Source organism: Propithecus coquereli, unplaced genomic scaffold (genome assembly GCF_000956105.1).
Source record: "Propithecus coquereli isolate 6110/MARCELLA unplaced genomic scaffold, Pcoq_1.0 Scaffold39, whole genome shotgun sequence".
NCBI lineage: Eukaryota > Metazoa > Chordata > Mammalia > Primates > Indriidae > Propithecus > Propithecus coquereli.
The window spans coordinates 7,015,200-7,035,374 of record NW_012149618.1 but is presented as its reverse complement, the minus strand read 5'-3'; the positions used below and the strand labels follow the sequence as shown (position 1 = coordinate 7,035,374).

General features: G+C 40.6%; 1 protein-coding gene and 1 pseudogene across 1 annotated transcript in view; one reads left to right on the top strand and one right to left on the bottom strand.

Moving 5' to 3' along the window:
* The first annotated feature begins 5,469 nt into the window (after positions 1-5,469).
* The window catches only part of SRD5A2 (steroid-5-alpha-reductase, alpha polypeptide 2 (3-oxo-5 alpha-steroid delta 4-dehydrogenase alpha 2)), an 82,336-nt gene continuing 67,630 nt past the window's right edge, over positions 5,470-20,175 (top strand). The window contains exon 1 of the mRNA XM_012652420.1: positions 5,470-5,750. Coding sequence (XP_012507874.1) covers positions 5,470-5,750 — 281 coding nt within the window. The remainder of the gene's footprint in view (positions 5,751-20,175) is intronic.
* On the bottom strand, positions 19,115-19,645 carry LOC105816859 (annotated as a pseudogene).

The following is a 20,175-nucleotide window of genomic DNA, read 5'->3' as shown; positions in this document are numbered from 1 at the left end:
ATTCTGTCAAACTATATCTTCTAAGTGGGGTATTTAGACCATATAAATTTAATGTTAATTTTGGTAAGTGAGATACTGTTCCAGTTATCATGTTTGTTGTTACCTAGTTGCTTTGTCTTCTTCCTTGTGTTAGTGTTTTATAAGAGTTGTGAGTTTTTACTTTTGAGTATTTTTACACTGGTGAGTATTGACTATTTTTTCTGGAGTTTAGAGCACTTTTGAGTATTTCTTATAGGGCAGGTCTAGCGGCGACAAATTCCCTTAGTGTTTGCTTGTCTGGGAAAGATTTCATTTCTTCTTCATCTATGAAGCATAATTTTGCATGATACAAAATTCTTGACTGATCAGTTATTCTATTTAACAATACTAAAGATAGGACCCCAATCCATTCTTGTTTGTAAAGTTTCTGCTGAGAAATCTGCTGTTAGTCTGATGGGTTTTCCTTTGTAAATTACTTGATGCCTTCATCTCATAGCTTGTAGCATTTTCTCCTTCACTTTAACTTTGACCAGACTGATGAGTCTTGGTGATGTCCTATTTGCAATGAATCTTCCAGGAGTTTGATGACTTTCTTGTATCTGGATGTTTAAGTCTCTAGCAAAGTTTTCCTCCATTATTCTCTCAAATAGGTTTTCCATGCTCTTTGTTTTTTCTTCTTCTCCTTTATGGATACTTATGATTCTTATTCTTTGGACATTTTACATATCCCATATTTTGGGGGGACTTTTTTCATTTCTCTTTATTCTTTTTTGACTGACTAGGTTAATTCAGAAGCCTTATCTTCAAGCTCTAAAATTCTTTCTTGTCTGTTGTTAAAACTTTCCACTATATTTTGAAATTCTCTAAATGACTGTCTCATTTCCAGTTCTGTTATTTTTTAAAATATCTATCTCTTTATTGAATATTTCATTCATGTCCTAAATTATATTTTTGGTTTCTTTGTGTTAATTTTCAACTTTCTCACTGATCCCATCAACCTTACTTGAGATCCATATTTTGAAATCCATATCTGACATTTCAAAAATTTCCTTTTGGTTGTAATCCATTGCTGGAGAACTGGTGTGATCTTTTTGGGATATCAAAACAGCCTGCTTTTTCATATTGCCAGAGTTCTTATTCTGGTTTCTCATCTTCCCTCAGCTCAAAACAGAGAGCTTTGTGATTCACGTGTTCTCTCTGCTAGGAACTCTGCTGCTCAGTAGAGATGATGAGGTACACTGCCTTTTGGCTTGGGAAGGTGGGTACCCACTGTGGTATTGCTGACAATTTGGGTCGGTTGGACCTCAGACCTCTTGGAGAGTGTTAAGGTACCAGAAGTTGTGTACTAGATTAAGTATTCCCCAGTTCCCAGGACCCTGGATGGCATGCTTGAATCCTGGAGGGACCAGACCAAAACTGAGCTGGCAAACTTGCCCTCCCTGGGTTCAGGCACTGGCTGTGATAGTGAAGGATGTGGTGATCTTCTGCTCCAGAAGAATGCTCAGGCAGGAGTGGGGTGGATGTAATGTGAGCCTGTGACAGGAGGGGTAGACCCCTCTTGAGATTAGCAAGGCAGGCAGTTGTGGGACACACAGACACTCGTATTACCTTTCTCAGCAGTGACAGCAGTGTCTGTCCTTTGGAGGCACAAAAGTGCCCAGATTCCCAGCTCCCACCTCAGCCCAGCTGCAGCAGAGGTGGTCGAGGCAGCTCAACCCACTGTGTACAGGGCTACCAGACTGGCTGTGGGCTTTGGCTGAAATGCACCAGCAGGGGAGGTGTGGTTATGCCACGGACTTGCCTCTAGGGAGGGTAGGCCCCTCCCAGAAGAGATGGGCAGCTCAAGGAGAGTACTGCTAGCTTTTCCCTCCCTCAGGGGAGACAGTAGCTTTTATACTTTAGGCACACAAAAGTGCTGTGTGCTTTTTGGAGGGAAAGGTGTGAGCCCCAAGCTCCATGGAATCCTGGGTATACTAGACACTCTGTCAGAGGTGGGGCAGCTACTTCCAAGTACCCTGGATTAATTGTCCCCTGCTTGCACTACTTTTGTTAAATTTCTATGTTTTTGTTCTCTTTGGTGCTATTGTAAATGGATTGTGTAATTGTATTTTGTAATTTTATTTCAGATTTTCATTGCTAGTATATAGGAATACAATTGATTTTGTATATTGATCCTGTATTTTATAATCTTGCTGAATTTGTTTATTAGTTCTAATAGTTATTTTTAGTGTTTTATGAGTAAGATCATGTCATCTGAACATAGAGATAGTGCTCTTTTAAGCAATTCCAACCATTCATTTCTTCTGTGTTTTGTTCTGTTACTCCTTTCCTTTCCCCCTTTGTATATTTGATTATTTTTTGGATTTTGTCTTAATTTTCTGTTGAATTTGTAGTTATTTTTATAAGGGTGCCTTAGTAAGGGTGCCTTAGGGATTTCAATATACATTAAAACTTTCACTGTGTAGATATAGCTGTAATGCATTATTTCACATAAAAAATAGAAATCTTGAAAGTTTATAAATTCATATCTCTCTGTCCTTTATGTTATCGTTGTATATGTGGTGCATCAATGTACATTATAAATTTTATAAAACAATGCTATAATACAATTATACAAAGTTATATAGTGTCTTAGTTGAAGGTGCTACAATGGAATACTATAGACTGGGTTGCTTAAACAACATGTTTATTTCTCACAGTTTTAGAGTCTGGGAATGCCAAGATCAAGATGCCAGCAGATCCAGTATCTGGTGAAGGCACATCTTTCTGTAGATGGCTCTCTTCTCATTGTATCCTTACACTGAGTGGGGGGCAGGGGAGAGAGGTAGAGAGAGAGAGATCATCTTTCTTCTTATATGGGGACTATTGCCATTCATGAAGACTCTACCCTCGTGAACTAATTACCTCCCTAAAGCTCTACTTCCTAAAACCATCACTTTGGGGATAAGGATTTCATCATGTGAATTTTGGAGGACACAACCATTCAATCTATAACTTATTGATTAAAGAATATTAAGAAGAAATGGGCAAAAATAGTTTTTTTTTTTTTTTGCATTTACCTGATGTCCATTTCTGATGCTCTATGTGTTTTTTTTTTTTTTTTTTTTTTTTTTTTTGCTGAGGAGCCATGTTTTCATCAGATATGTTTTCCTTTCAGCCAGAAGAACTTTCTTTACCATTTATTGTAGTGCAGTTATGAATTTCTGCCTGGAGCTGGGCTCTAAGTTGCTCCACAGGTGAATAAATGAGCACAGTCAAGATCAGCAAAGTCCAGCTTGGATCAGTTGATGCCTGAGCCAACCCACAGATGCATAAGCTGAAGATGATTGGTTTTATTACATCATTGGTTTTTAAGGTGGTTTGTTACTCAGCAAAAGCTAACTGGTAAAGTAGTGGAAGAAAGATAATGAAGACCAAAATTGGGCAAAGTTAGAAGACACTTAAAGAGGAGGAAATTGAGACAGGAGAAATTTCATTTAAAAAAAGTTATTCCATTGAACTGGGTTGGAAATGTCACATTGCTTGTTCTCATAATGCTGCATGGCATCATGGGATCTTCAGTTTCCCGGGTCTACAAGCCGGCTTTCCAGGGAGGCTGTGGCTATTGAGAGAAGAGGTAACAACCAGGAACATAGAGGGAGGATTTGGGTGTCGGTGGGGTGGAGGGAGAGATAAATGGGCTCAGTTTTGAGCAGGATGGTGATTTTGAGATCTCTGAAGGGCATTCAAAGTGAAGTTTTTCAGCAGCTCAGCTCAGGTCTTTGCTGCAGATCTAGATTTGGGCGTCCTCAATAAGCAGGTAGTAGCTGAGGAAGCTGGGATTCGACCTGCACTGTAAAGCCAGTGCAAAGACAGCTGGAGACAGCTGTGGTGGCTGACACCTGGTTATTCTATGGAAAATACTTCATTCATAGGGGTGATTGTATGTCACGATCAATTAAAAACTGAAGCATGATTACTGTGAATATTTAATTTTTAACCCAACAGGGAGATGATAAATACCTCTTGGTCAGCAAGCAGAGGATGCCCTGTAGCACTAAAGCATCACCCTATGCCAGGTGTCCCAGGAGTCAGGAGATAACCCCAAACTGGAGCAGATGAGGGAGTGTGCCTTTCACCGGAACAGCTGGCATGGCGGTCAGGAGTGCTGGGGAAATACCAACTGGACTTCCTGAGAGGTGACGAGTTGGAGCTAAGGGAGAAGGAAGAAGAAAGCTCCAAAGCAAGGGGAGAGTGAAACGCGAGAAGGACTGAAGTGGAGCCCCAAGTAGGGGCCAGAGGAGAAAACAGGGATAAAGTAATCAAGGAAAGTGGGACAAGAAGATGGAAAAGTGAGGTGAACATCAGGTGGGAAGAGGAGGTCAATCCGCAAGGAGAAAGCCAGGTAGAGGGAAGAAGGAAGAAGGAAAAAGAAGGGGTAGAAAACAGAGGAGGAGGCAGCCAAGGAAACCTGGATGCTGAATCAAGAAAGGGGAGAGGTAGGAAAACGAAAGGGTGGAGGATGAGATAAAGGCGGGACACGCAAGAGAGGAAGAACCGCGTCTGGATGTGCCATGGCTAGACCCCGGTTCAGAAAGCAGCGGCATCACCAATGCCACCACCTCAGGGAACCCGGCTCAGTGGCTCCAGGAGCTGGGAAAGAGCATCCCGCGGGATAAGCCCTAGAGTTTAGCCTGAGTCTGGGCCACTCCGAGTCTGGGGCGAACAGACGGGACCGCAGTCCTGGCCCCATCCGTGCGTCAGCACCGGAGCTCAGCTGACGGGCCTCTTTGACCAAGGCGAATGGCCCAGGGACGCACGCGGGGAGGGCCCGGGAGAGGCTGGAACCTGCCTGGGGGGTGTGGTGGGGCAGCGCTGGCACTGATGCCGAGTGGCTCAGGAGCGTGGCGCCCCAGAGCACAGGGGCTGGCGGACGCTTGCAGCCCCACGACCTCCCGCCCAGGGTCAAAGAAAGGCCGCAGGGCTGGGTGGGAGTGAAGTGGCTAAGGAACACAAGGGGTCAGGGAGATCCCGGCTTCGGGGTTTGAGGGTGGGGGCCGCGTGGCCATGGCCCAGAGGGTGTGTGTTGGGGCGGGAGAATGATCCCAGCTGGATCGTCCAGTCCCAGTGGGGTTGTCTTCCTGTTTCTTAGTTCAGAATTTGCAACATCAGAGGTTGATGGGTGAGGGGCAAGTCATCGAGGGGCAGCCTAAGGGGAGACGAGTGGAAAGTGGTGGAGAGGACGGGCGCGCGGGCGGAGGCGGGGGCCCAGGACACCGTTTGGCACCACGAAAGCCCTCGTCCTCCGCGCGTCCCAGAGCGCCAGCCCTGGAACAAAGGCATCGCTGCTGAGCCGAGCCCGGGCCGCGCTGAGGTGGGAGGCAGGATGGAGGGGCGGGAGCCCAGGCCGAAGGGGCGGACACAGGGTGGTGTCTCGAGCTACATAAAGGGGCCGTGGGGTACGCGCTCTCCTGTACGTGGGCAGCAGCCACTGGCGGGGAACGCGGCACGATGCCGGGTCGGTGCCAGCAGAGCCCAGTGCTGGCAGGCAGCGCCACTTTAGCTGCCTTGGGGGCACTGACGCTGTACCTCGCGAAGCCCTCCGGCTACGGGAAGTACACCGAGAGCCTGACGCCCTCGGCTACCCGCCTGCCCGCCGGTGCCGCCTGGTTCCTGCAGGAGCTGCCCGCCTTCGCGGTGCCCGCGGGGATCCTCGCCTGGCAGCCCTGCTCCCTCTTCGGACTGCCTGGGACTGTGCTTCTGGGCCTCTTCTGCGCGCATTACTTCCACAGGTAGTGTTTTTCCCCCGGCCGGCGCCAAGCGCAGCGCACTGCCCGGCTCCCGGCGTCGGAGAGCGCAGCGCGCACGCCGAGGACGCAGCGCGGACGGCTGCGAGGAGCGGCGGGCGGGCACCGGGGCCGGGCTGGGGGCTGCATGCTGGCGAGTTGGGAAGCGGCCGCGGGACAGACGCGACCTTCACTTCCCCGGGCCCCGCGCCCCTCTCAGCGGCCCCAAATCCTCCCCCAAATCCTCGGGCTGCTGGAGAGGAGGCCCCGCGGGCAGGAGGCAGCTGGAAAGCTCAGGTTGGGCAGAGCTATTGGCCAGGACGCTTCCCTGTCCACCTGCGTGCAGTCTGCGCTTCTCTGGGGCACCTCGCCACCCGCCCCCACGTCTCTTTCTTTTTTCACCTTTCCCTTGCAGGGTGGGGGCAGGTTGGTTCTGGGATCTTGGAAGAGTCTTAGTGTTGGCACCTCTTGAAGGAAGCTCAGCTCAGGGGTTCTGATCGACTTAGCCTTTGTTGGTCTGAGGAGGGAGGTGGACAGAATCCGGGCTCCGGACTTCAGAGGTGGGAAAGGGAAGATATTGGGATTCCACTGGCTTAAGCCAGAGCCCCACTTCTTAGGCCCCACCCCAAAGGGAACAAGCTCATCGCCAACTCATCTGCCTCTCCAGTTTCCCTAGGACTTGAAATATGAGTGGGACAAAGTTAACTTAGAGCTGAAATGCTTTTCTCCATTAAAAATTACGAGTTCAGGAGAACCTTGCGTCCTCGTCTGGGAAGGAAAGACAGGAAGGAGACCAAGGGATGTAAGGATTCAGAGGAAGACTGTCGAGCCCCAATAAAGTCTCACGGGAAAAGGGAAGAACACATTATTGCCTATCGTGCCCAGTCATTTACTATGATCTCATTTAGCCCCATTGTAACCTTGTGAGATATGTATTTATTATGCCTACTTTACAAAGAGACAGGCTGAGTAAGGTTATGTGATTGAAGGAAGATGATACAGCCAGTGCCCAGCAAGATTCAAATCTGAGCCTAGGTACCTCTGTGGTTCCGGGCCTTATCACCACTTTAAGTAGGAGATAACAGTCCGTGGACAGAGAAAAGTTGCCAAACCAAATCAAAACCTTGAACAGAAGCACTACCTTATTTTGAATGGAGTATTCCTAGGGTCAAAAGAGCAAGGAAATTTAGATTGGAAATTAGGGTAAAGAATGCCTCTGGAAGCTGAAAGGCATAATCTTCTCGTAGAGAAAAAATGATGCCTCATTTTGGGAGGGAAGGAAGTGTCAGAAACATAAATTTCAACCTCTCTTTCCTTAATCCCCTCTTAACCTCCGGATCTTCTTTATAAGTCAAGATTTAATATTTATGCAATCTTAACTGAATTCCACTCTTTTAAAAAAATAAGTAGTGACAAGCAATAAGAACTAAAATTTGTATCCTTTCAACAAATATTTACTAAAAGACTGTTGTGAACAAGGTTCCAGGGTAGTTATCAATCACTTTATTTCACGCAGATTTAGATGGTTTCATTTGCACAGAAAGAAGGATGTTGGGTGTAGGAGTTAAGAGACCAGCTTTTGATTTAACTGAGTTTGGAACAGACATTTGACAGAAAAATATGATTTTATGGACAACTACTTTTATCTTCAAGTTAACTACTGTCTGTTAGCGCCATAAACACCTCATAAATATTTTTTATGAGGGCATTTCATCTTAGAATAATGATTAGAATCATTAGAATAATGATTCATTAGAATCATCTTAGAATAATGTCAGTGTTTTCTGACAATCCTATTAACATAATTTTTAGGCTTGTTTTTAAAATCAAAAGGCACTTTGCACAATAAATTATGACCAGCACATTTAAAGAAAAAATAAGGAAGTAATTACCCATAAAATGAATATCTACATACTATCCATCTTCTTCAGAGGAAATTTGAAAATATTAGTAAAGGATTTGGAAATTGATTCTGCCTGAGGAAAAATTGTCTACTGAAAGCACAATTCTGAGTTATTTGTCCCTGAGGCATCAGAATGTAATGTTTGCCTGCCTTTTCCCTTGTTTGAATTCTTTCCTCGAGGCTACTGGAGTGTTGATTTGTTACCATTTTGAGTACTTTACCAGGTGTTACACTCTGTGCTAAACACTGTGTGAATCAGCTACTAATCCTTCTACCAGCCCATTTAGGTGAACACTATTCCTCAAGGTCACACAGTAACTTGAGGAATCAGAGTTCAAACCTAGGTAGTTTGAATCAATCCAGATTTCAGGTTTTTAGCTAAGATGATAAACTATTTTATACTTGTTCTTGCTACCTCATTCTCCTTGCTTTTTAAAAACTATATTTAGGCTTTAAATTATTATTTTTTTACTAATGAAACAATGGAAAATACAAAAATAGAAAATATTCATAATTTCAATATCTGAGTATATTAACTAGAAGTGTTTCGTGACATTTCCATCAAGCCTTTTATTTTTCTTAGTAGATTTTTAACATGCTTGTTATATTGAATATGTAGTTTTTTGTTCTACTTGATTACCTAACATTTTATAATAAGTATTTTCCCACATTACCATAGAATCTTTGTAAATATCTTCTTAATGGCTGTTTGTTATTTTTATCTCCTATAAAAAGCAACTTATTTATACATTCATTTACAGTTGGACATTTACTTTTTTTGGCTAGGTTAAATAATGCTCTGATGTGCATTTTTGCATCTAAATTCTTTTTAGAAACTAGGATTATTTTTTTAATCAAGATTCCCAGAAGTTGTTCAAAGGTTATGAGCATTGTTCAGAGTGTTGATATAGATCTGTTTTCAGGCTTTTGGAGTCATTTGGCTTGATAATGAGTGTGCATTAGGAACAAGCATCAACCTGTCTTGGCTTTATCCTGTCCTGTGTGTTGTACGACACAGAGAATATGATGGAAGAACAAAGTCTCAGGAGGAAGGATGGCTCAGGTTTGGCTCAGACCATTTTGGAAAATGTCCCTCGGCGCCTGTTCAGAACAGGAATATGTCCCAGTAGATAGAATTTAAAACTCATTGCACTTTTCTCAATACTAGGACGACACACTAGAATGTCAGCCTTAGAGTTAGGGTTTTTTTGGTCTCATGTCTTTATGGCTATATTCCCAGTGTACAGAAAGTGCTGATACATAGGTGTATTCACTAAAATTTGTTGAATGCATGAATGAACTCTACTTGCAACAACAGTACCGAAGGAATTGTGGGAGAGCTAGCGATTACTTAGGAATCATTATTGCTGAGATTGCATGGCTAGGTCACTTCAGATAACTTTCCTCCCTTCAGAATCTATTGTTGTGGATGTTTGGATTGCTTAGCCACGTGAAAATCACTGCTGCCTAAGCATATTGCCTAATCCCACTGTCAAGGTCATTTGAAGTCAGAGTTATCTCACCCCTTGACCTCGACTAGAGGTGTGGAACGACTGTCCAAACTCTGATTGATCTTTATTTTTTCAAGAAGTCTTGGTGTCCTATACAGTGGGCATCACGTCTATTGTGCATGGGGTAGCTGATGTCTTTTTCAAGAATTAGATGGGACCTAGATAACTGATGAAAAAGAAAAAGAAAAATCCTTTCCCCCCAAAAGGTGACTATATTGTGAAAAGGTGCTGACAGTGTGACCTCCAATGATACACATCTTGAAGAAGAGTGTAATGCACACATTAGAGTCTGCTTGAATTCAGAGAGATATTTCCTGGGATTTAGTTGCTGAAATATTTCCCTAGTCAGCCAAATAAAATGATGGCGTCAGTAAGAAGCCTTTTTGCTTTCCTGTGCAGTTCATTCTCCAGGAGCACCAATTCCTCCTCATCCTTCAAGACTGAGCATTTCCTCCAAGCAGACTTGGCTGAGTCTTTTCTCTTCTGTAAATCCAGTTGTGATGCCATTCCTCTGGCTTTTGTAGCAGCCAGTGTGGCTTTCCATGAGGCACTTCACACACTGGGTCATAATTATCTCTTATAAGGAAACACAGTCCTCATCTGTTCAGGCTCCTCATTTTACAGAAGCAAAGTGCAAGAGGTTGAGTCAGTTAGGAGCAAAGTGGAGACTTGGAACATAAGTGTCCTCATAGACCCCTGCCAATGCTTCTCTTATCTCATAAGAGGTACAGATGTTCCAAATATTCAGAAATAATCAGACCTTACTAAGGAAACAACTCATTGGCTAAGAATCAGAATGGGAACTAATGCCTACACTGGAAACAACAGACAAATCTCTCCTTTTACAGATTAAGAAGAAAAAATCAGGCAAGATGAGCAACATTCTTGTGGTCACCTAATCACGTGTTGAGGACATTCATGAGGCATAATTCGGATCATTTAAGATTAACTGAAGGATTTTTTTAGAATGAGAGTCAGAAATCTTGTTCTGTAAAAACCCAGATCATGGTCTCTATTACAAAAACTCACCTCTGCTGTTGGAGCAGGAAAGCAGCTACAGACAGGTAAACAAATGAGTGTGGTTGTATTCAATAAAACTTTATTTACAAAAACAGGCAGTGGGCCATATTTGGCCTGTGGGCCATAGTTTACCAACCCCTTCTTAAGAAAACTATAAGTGGCATAGGTTTACATTTATTCAGTGCCCTAGTAATTCTATAATAGAATTTGGTTAAATTCTGTAGCAGAGCAACAGCATATTTTAGAAAATTTCAGCTCCATGTAAGTGGAGACATGACAGCAAACATCATTTTCTGAGAATTCTTGGGTTCCAAGTTCTTTATTTGAACACTTATGGGAAATAGTAGGAATCTTGGAGTTTTCATTCTAAATGGGATGACATCATAAGCACATCTGAAAAACATACAGCTATGTTTGCCAAAAATGTAAACAAGCTTCAGAGATTGTGACCATTTCACTTTTACCACATTGAATAAAGGACCAACTTCTTGCTCATTTTCAATCTAACTTATTGTCACTTAAAAAAAACACAAACAAAATAAAGAATTCAGATTGAAATTCGGGGATTCAGATTGGCGAAGTGGCATTTACCAAGTTACGTGACAAGGAGAGGGCAGAGTGGAACTTGAACTCAGTACTCCAGATCTTTATCAGAGCTCTATTAATACATGCTCAGAACTATGCTAGGTTGTATGGAGATGCAAAAGAAGTACAATACCTGCTGCTTGCCTTTTAGGAAAGACCCATTGTTGTGTGCTTATCACTCTTCCTGATGTGAAACCTGGTGGAAGCAATGTCAGTCTGAGAGTACCAGGCAGGTGGGAAAATGTACCCTGAGGGCAATAGGGGCCTCAGGAGGACCATGGGCATGCCACTAAACATTCATGCTGAAGGTCCACAGGTTTGTCTGTGTTTGTGCACGGGACACAGGGAAGATGGCTGGGTGAGTTTTGAAGGGGCCCCAAAATGGCACCTCTCTTCCCCCGGCAAGTTCAGAACTGACTGGCAGATAGACCCAGGAATTAGGCCACTAGAGGCAAATTACCACCCTATTACTGGTAAAGCTTGTCTAGGGGAATGTGACTTAGATTTTGAATCATGTGGACCTCCTAACACTGTACTTCGAAAATACTCAGCAACAACCGGGGCTGGACAACCACAGGCTTCTCCCAGTGGTGCCTGTTCTGGAAAGACAGCAGAAGGAGGGTTGAGCTGTATACACCCTTTGAGAGGTCCTGCTCTCACATTAACCAATCAGGTAACTCATTTTGCCTTCCTGGAGGAGAAACAGGTGATGGAGAATGGGAAGACCCAGAGGGATACTCTAATGAAAGGCCCTCAGCAAGTTGGAAGGGAGCATAAAAATGTTTTTATTCCCACATAGAATACAAATATTATCTACCTATTGATTTTTGCCAGAGGATGGCAAACTTGTTTCTGGGACTTGGGGTCCTTCCCACTCTGCTGTTGACTCTCTGCCATGTATGGCAATGGGGACATCAAAGTCTGGACTCAAGTTGTTTAAAAAGTTTCTGTGCTCAACCCAGGAGCCTTTAACGAGCCTCAGCTCAACATAGGAGCTCTAAATTTTAAAAACCTCTGAACTGGGGCCAACAGTGCAATTTGCCTTCCATTTGGTTATAGAAGGGAGAGAAGGGAATGAGAAACCAATATTTATTGAGCTCTGCGTGTTCCAGCACTATGTTATTTGCTTTTCACTGGCTATCTCATTTTATGCTTCAGAAAATCACTATTATTAGTGCCATTTCACAAGTGATTGCAGTGCAAAGCATTCGTAGGGTGAATTGGGGTGAGGATGGAAAGACACGCACTTGACCTGGTCCTCGAAGGATGGCAGGACCAGATTTGTGGGTGGGGATGTGATGTCTGTCAAAAAAAAGGGGCCCTTTGGTGACTTATGACTTAAAATTGCCCTACACTCCACATACTCAGTCTTGAAACATCTCTCTACTTTTTAATCCAAACATCTTCTGTATCTATGCCATGCTATCCAATCCTACTACCTAAGTCTCAAATCAGGCTCTGGGCCATTAGCAAAATTGTTCTTTATACTCGTTCCATATTGTCAAGGCTGATCCTAGAAGTTACTGGGAAGGAAATAGGATAATTTGCTTTTGACATTTTGTCTATCTAACCATGAAACATCTCAAGATCCTTTCCTGTGCACAGACTCCATTTCTCTGTTGCCTCTCTTTGCCTGCCTTCTTGTAACAGCAGTACATGATCTTCTATCCTTCACAACTTACCTCTTCTGTGCCTCAGTCTCTCAGTGAAGGTTCTTTACTTGCCAAACATTACTTATCTGATAAACAAATCCAAATATAGCAGTGTATTGGGTTGCTTGTTTTTATTTTATTGAATACGAGTATGTGGATACAAGTATTTTACCAGATATACACTTAGCAAATATTTTCTCCCAGTTCGTGGCTTGTCTTTTTTGTTTTCTTTACTGTCTTTTAAAAACTTTTAATTTTAGTGAAGTCTAACTTTTCAATTTTTCTTAGGCTTTTGGTGTTATATCTAAGAAATATTTGCCCAGTGTAAGGTCACAGATTTTCTCTTCTATTTCATTCTAGAGTATTTGTAGTTTTGGGTTCTACATTTAGGTCTATGATCAATTTTGAATTCATTTTTTATAGGGTTAGAAGTATGAATCGAAGTTCTTTTTTTGCCCATGGATTGCCATAGTATTTTTTCTCCAATGAATTGCCTATGTACCTTAAATTTAAAAATGGGAAAATTATGTGAACATATACCTTGCCAAAGAAAACATAAGAATGGCAAATAACAACATGAAAAGATGCTCATTATTAGTTATTAAAGAAATGCAAATTAAACCACAATGGAGTAACACTATGTATCTGCTAGAATGGCTAAAATTTAAAAGACTGAATATAACAAGTGTTAGCGAGTATGTGGAGGAACTGGAACTCTCATACATCATTGATGGGAATGTAAATGGCAACCACTTTGGAAAACAGTTTGAAAGTTCTTAAAAAGTTAAACATATACTTATCATATGATCTAGCCATTCCATTTCTAGGTATTTTTCTAGGAAAAACGAAAGCAGGTGTTCCTACAAGGACTTGTATGCAAATGCTTGCAGCAACTTTTTTGTAGTGGCCAAAAACTGGAAACACCACCAGTGCTGATCAGCAGGTGCATGGGTATACCAACTGCACTGCAGTATAACCACATAATGGAATACTAGTCGGCAATAAAAAATGAACTATTGATGCATGCTACAACATGGATGAAAAGCAAAGTAATTATTCTGGGTAAAATCAGGCAAAAAAAGTGCATGCTTTATGATTCTATTTATATAAAATTCTACGAAATTTAAACTAATCTGTAGTGACATAAAGTACATCAGTGGTTTCTTGAGAATATAGGAGGGACAGGAGGGTGGAAATACAAAGGGTATGAAGAACCTTTTGGTGGTGATGGATATGTTCATTATTTTGATGTGATATGGTTTCATGGGTGTACATATTGCAACTTATCAAATTGCACACTTTATTGAAGTATAATTAATTATACCTCAGTAAAAATTAAACAAATGTAGGTAGGCCTGTGAGAAAATTGTATGTATGTGTTCCTTGTATCACCGAGAATTGTTCAAACTTTCCGTGGAGCTAATCTGGCAATGTTTAGCAAGAACTGACAAACTAGTCACTTCTTTTTGGGAGGGGGCAGCAATTTTACTCAAGGGTAATACTTAGGGGAAATAATCCAAAAGAAAGAAATCCAGTCTACACAATGTTATAGTGTTATTATTCACAACTGTGAAACACTAGGAGTTTCTTAAGTGCTCTGCGATGGAGGACTGATTGTAATCAATATGATTAAATATCATGTATACTTCAAAAATAGTATCCACATGGACTATATCTGTGTTTGGAAATAAGTATATGAGGTCATTTAGTTAAAAAATAGCACCTAAAGAGTACACTGAATAAATCCATGTTGACATGTATGAATTAATGTTGATAGCGATTGGAATATAAAGTAATGTAAATAGCTGATACTTTAGGTTTACATTTTCTCTTATAGTTTTATTAAAATATGTAATGGTTTAACTCCTACTATAACTAATTGAGGAAATAATATTGCTATTACAAGATTTTAGGAAGTACCTTACAAACTGACCATGCAATGAAATCTCAGCAGAGATCAAGACATCCCTCTATGTAGGCACTGCTTTGAGGGATTTTAAAAGCCATGCTTTGCGTGTGAGATCTCCCCTGCTAAGCCATCATGATACTACCAACTTCTGAAATTGTCATCTTTCTGTTCCTCCTTTGTGTTAAGATGTTGAAGATCCCTTAAAATGCGATCATGTTCCCTGATAAAGTGTCCAAACAAACATCCTTTTAATATCTGTTGAATCTGTGGAAATTTCACCTCGCTCATTCTTGATAACGGTAATTTTTATGTCTTCTCAGTTTTTTTTCCTGATCTGACTAGAGCTTTATCAATTTTATTGATCCCAAAGAATCAGATTTTGGTTTCATTGAGTTTCACTATTGATTTTCTGTTTCTTATTTATTTTCTGTTTTGATGTTTATTATTTTTTTCTTATGCTTACTTTGGATTTAACTTACTCTCTTTTTTCTAATTTCATAAGGTGAAAGCTGAGGTTATAGATTGAGAATTTCTCTTTATTCTAATATGGACATTTATTGCTATGAATCTCACCATACATATCATTTTGTGGCACCTCACAAATTCTGATATGTTGTTTCTATTTTAATTCACTTCAAAATAGTTTAATTTTTCTTTTGATTTCTTCTCTTATTCACGGGTTATTTAGAAGATTGTTATTTAGTTTCTAAATGTTTAAGAATTTTCCAGACATTTTCTGTGATTAATTTCTAGTTTAATTCCATCGTGGACAGAAAGCATACTTTGTGTGATTCATATATCTTTTTAAACTTAATGAATTTAAAACTTGTTTCACGGCCCAGAATTTGGTCTATCCTGGTAAATGATCTGTGTAAGCGTGCAAAGAATATGTATACTGCTCTGAAGAGGAGTGTTCTAAAAATGTTCATAGATTAATTTGATTGATACTGCTTTTCAAATCTTCTATGTCCTGTAGATTTTCTTTTTTTTTTTGAGACAGAGTCTCACTGTGTTGCCCAGGCTAGAGTGCCGTGGCATCATCCTCGCTCACAGCAACCTCAAACTCCTGGGCTCAAGCGATCTTCCTGCCTCAGCCTCCCGAGTAGCTGGGACTACAGGCATGCGCCACCATGCCCGGCTAATTTTTTCTATATATTTTTAGTTATCCAATTAATTTCTTTCTATTTTTAGTAGAGACAGGGTCTCGCTCTTGTTCAGGCTGGTCGTGAACTCCTGAGCTCAAACAATCTGCCCGCCTCGGCCTCCCAGAGAGCTAGGATTACAGGCGTGAGCCACCGCGGCTGGCCTGTCCTGTTGATTTTCTATTTGTTCTATCAATTATTAAGAAAAGAATATTGACATGTCCAATTAAAATTGTAGACATGCCTATTTGTCTTTACAGTTCTATCAGTTTTTGCTTCATCTATTTTGGGTTTTGTTTTTGTTTTTTTGATAGTGAAAATATACTTTTTTTTTTAATACAATAGCTGCCAGCAATATGCTGGTGTTGATGTTCCAGAAAGAAAAGAAAACACAAGCATTCTACAATAAGCTTTCATCTGCTTGCTCAAGAAATTTTAAAGAAAATTCTCCAAAATTCGGTTCAACATTATGGCTTGAGTGGTTGAAATTTTTTTCCATGATAAAAATACAAGTTTAGTGGCCCAAACCTTGATCATTTATAAAGGATGGAGTAAAGAAAAGTCCATATATCAATAATGAATGCTTCCCTCTCTATGAATTAAATACCAGTTATAACCAGTGTAAGAAATTGGTGAATCAATAAACTTGATAAAATGTGTATCAAAATGTTCATGAAAAAATACATTTCTATTTCCTCTCATTTTTACTTTGTAGTATTCTCTAAATGGGTTTTTTAGGTGTACAGAAATAAAAGCTATCTACATACAACTCTGGAGAGATTCAAAGCCCAAGAGAAGTAAAGTTAAAATGCCTATATTCTAGAGTTGATCCATTTAGTGTAAGAATAAACGTCAGAAATCTCTTAATTGTATATAGATAATTGTATAGATAAATTGTGAAAGCCAAGGTTATCAAGAAATCTTATTTGAATTTCATCACAAAAAAAAAGCTAACAGAACTGTATAGAAAATCTGTATCTATATCAGAAAAGGGAAGTTATATCAACTGGAATAGAAGAGAGCTTTCCAACTGTTGAATACCAAAATTTCTCAGAATCCTTTGGAAAACAGTGAGAGCTTCCATTCAGACTCTAACCTCCTTACTGAAGTAATAAAATGTAAAAGGTGTTTAAACGAAGGGGAATGATTTGTTAGTTGTAGAAATAAAATCAGATGATTTCCATTATATCAACCCATACACTACATACATTGCCTGCCATGAAAACTTTTATGTCCCAAATCTTTCAATATTTTAAGCTATAATCTTTCCACAAACATACAGCAAGGTAAAAGAATGTTGTGGGATCATCCTTTCTACTAGCTTTTGTCCACCTGCCAATCTCAATTTCATTTGACTAACTTCTCTGATAAAGTAGTAATAAAATCTGTCTTTACACAGAGAAAAATAATTCTGTCTTTGTCAAAGTCATAATATACCTGTCTTTCTTGGACATCCAGAGAGAACCAGTTGTAATCACTGGATAAATAAAAACCAATGAAGAGAATAAATATCCAAAGTGAAAATACTTTGAGTTTCAGAATGGGTTTGTCATCACTCTATTGTGAGGAATGAAGCTCTTTCCTCGGTTAGCCCTCCAGCCCTCCACCCTGCGCCGCTTAGTCCACCATTCACTAGAAAGAACAGACACCCCTTCTCTCAAATCTTTTTCATACCTTAAGCCATGAAGCAAGGTTCAATATCACCTGAATGCCAAGCTGCCACTACTTAAAAAGATGAATAGTGATGATACCTGCCTGTGTACTAGTACAGATGGGACACTTTCACCCACTGAAGCTACTGCAACATGATTTCGCAATAGATAATTGGATAGTGCATCTTCCTGGAACCAGATAAATCATCATCCAATATTTATTAACAAAAAGATATTCAAACTTTTATCAGCAATAGGAGTTCTAAGAAAGGTAAGGCAAAGGAATTTCCCTGAGCCAAATGGATACAATATGGAACTTTTCTTATCTTTCAATACTAAACTAATTTACTGATAGGTTAAAAAAGCAGTATGCTTACAAAAGTCAGGCTGCTTCCATATAGCCAGTGCTTACTAAATATTAGCATATCAAAGGGGGAAAACCACTGCCATTTTAAAGCAATATGCTTAAAATTTCAAAAAATTGCTCATGAGAAATAGCACTTTCTGCACAAGTTGGGTTTAAAAAATTACAAAAAATGTACTATAGGCACAAGCACAGTCTTCATATTTGTACTGAGAAAGTCTGTTTTGTTTTTTTTTTTTAAAGAATAAATGCATAGCAAATTTTTGTTTTCACCATGTTCATCTTCTCTTGTTAGAGCACAGAGAATTCTTGTTTAGGACTTCAATTTAAAAAGAAAAAAACAAAATAAAAGAAAAACACATGCAAAGTGCTATTCCTCAACATGGCTGAAGAAAAATTTAACTCAAGGAAGTGTAATGATTGACATCAGGCAAAACTGCACAGGCAAAAATACTCACTCACCATAACAACTAAAATTTAGTCCAAAAGGAGTGAAAAATCCTCTATGCAAGATAAATAGGGTGAAATAAGAAAATTGGTAATCTGTGTTTTATTTCGTTTTAATATAGGATGGATATTGTATTCTTTAGACCATCTACATTAAATATGCTTTAGAAACAAAAATTTACTTGATATTTTGACAAACACCTTTCATTCCTTAGGTTAACTTCTGTGTTAATTTTTACATTGCTAATCATTGTACTGCTATAGCTAAATCAACTAAGTATCAGTTTATGTAGTGTTGCTCAAAAGATCTACAAGTATCGAGCTCTCTGCTTATCTAAAAAAGGAGCTTTTTAAAATAAAAGAAGAAAGCAATAATGTTCCAAATGAATGGCACTGGGCAAAATATACATGACAAACACATTAAGACAGAGTCTCAGGTGTCTGTCAGTTTCTGTTATAAGGATAAAATGCTTGCAGAAGATCTTGAGAAAACCATCTCTCCCTCTAAACTTTTAGCTTCTACACAGTGTCAGATGTTTCAATTGGTATGCAGGATAAATGTCTTTAGGCAAAAGTAAAAATCTACCTACAAAGCAAAATAGCAAAATCTGTAGTGACTTTCTGTGGAAGGCTGTTCTCTGGTGGCAATATTCTTTAGTACATAAGGAGAATAGACTAAATTGAAACAGTATTTCTGATACAGTAGCAATCCTTTCATATACTCTTACTAAATATTACAAAATTTAAAAAAATACATAAATATTCCTTGTACCATGCATTATGCACGAGTTTGGGGCTGCCTGATGAAGTCATGGCTACTGTTTTAACAGTTAAACCTTGCACCTCCAAAGTTCTGCCATCTATACACAGTGAACGGACACAATGTTTAGGGCTCCCGAGAGATGGCAAACTACCTCTAAAGTGAAAAGTTTGTGATGGAGTGTCGCCAAATTAGAGGAGAGGACATATCCTCCCTGTAGGGGAGGTAGGCAGGGTAAAAGGATTTCAAAATATACTGCTTAGGAGTATATATTTTAAGGTAACTACTATACCTTGTCTATCCTTGATCCTAATCTTCAATAACTGCACATTCATGCAAATATAATTTCTACTCTAAGAAGAGGAGCAGTCTGTTAGGAAAAGCACATTCTTAGGGGAAGACATATCTCTGTCGTAAGTGCTGTTTTACATGGTCAGTCTTTTGGCTACGTCACTATATGCTATTTCAACCTCCGTATCACTGAGACAGGTATTGATGAACTCATCCCTACGATATGCATTAGTTAAGTATCGCCAGATGCCAGTCATTCCTTTTGGAATATCAAAGTTGTGATATTTTTTGGCCACCACCTTGACAATAATGCAGTTTGGGCAGCAGGTTGCAATCAGCTAATGTCATTTCATTGCCATCCAGAAATTCACGTGTAGAAAACTTAATGTCCTCCATACGCTTTTCATCAATTTCATCAGGGAGTGGAGAATTAGGATACTCATCCAGTTTCTGCAGTGTTTTCAAGAGACCCCTCTCCAGTGCTTCATTAGCCTCTGGCCTTGAATTCTTGATATATGCAGAGAATTTGGCAGAAGATGTCCATTCCAGCAGCATTTTGACTCTGGGTGTTTTGGTGAAAGCTGTAAGTACTTGGGAGGGCATAAGACTTCTTCAAGAAATTCCTCAATCTTATTTACATCCGTGTTTACTTCATTGGGCCCCATGGACGGCGGCGGTGACTGCTGCTTCTGCTCTGGGGCTGCTCTGGCTGCTCCCGCCACGCTGCGCTGGCTGCAGAGTCCCCACTCGGACTGGAAGCAACCTAGGCTCCCCAGCACTGCCCCACGCCCAGGGCCACTCTGAGGCAGCTGCAGCCCGTTTCTGCTTCAAAACGCTGGGCGGGGCGCCGGGGCCGTTTTTTTGTTTTTTTGAGACAGGGTCTCACTCTGTGTCGGGGCTAGAGTGCAGTGGCATCACCATAGCTCACAGCAACCTCAAACTCCTGGGCTGAAGCGATCCTCCTGCCTCAGCCTCCCGAGTAGCTGGGACTACAGGCAGGTGCCACCACGCCCAGCCAATTTTTCTATTTTTAGTAGAGAAGGGTCTCATTCTTCCTCAGACTGGTCTCAAGCGCTCCTGGCCTCAGGCGATCCTCCTGCCTTAGCCTCCCAAAGTGCTAGGATTACAGGCCTGAGCTCCCGCCCCCTGGGTTGCTTCATGCATTTTATATTATTATATACAAATTCTCTTGGAT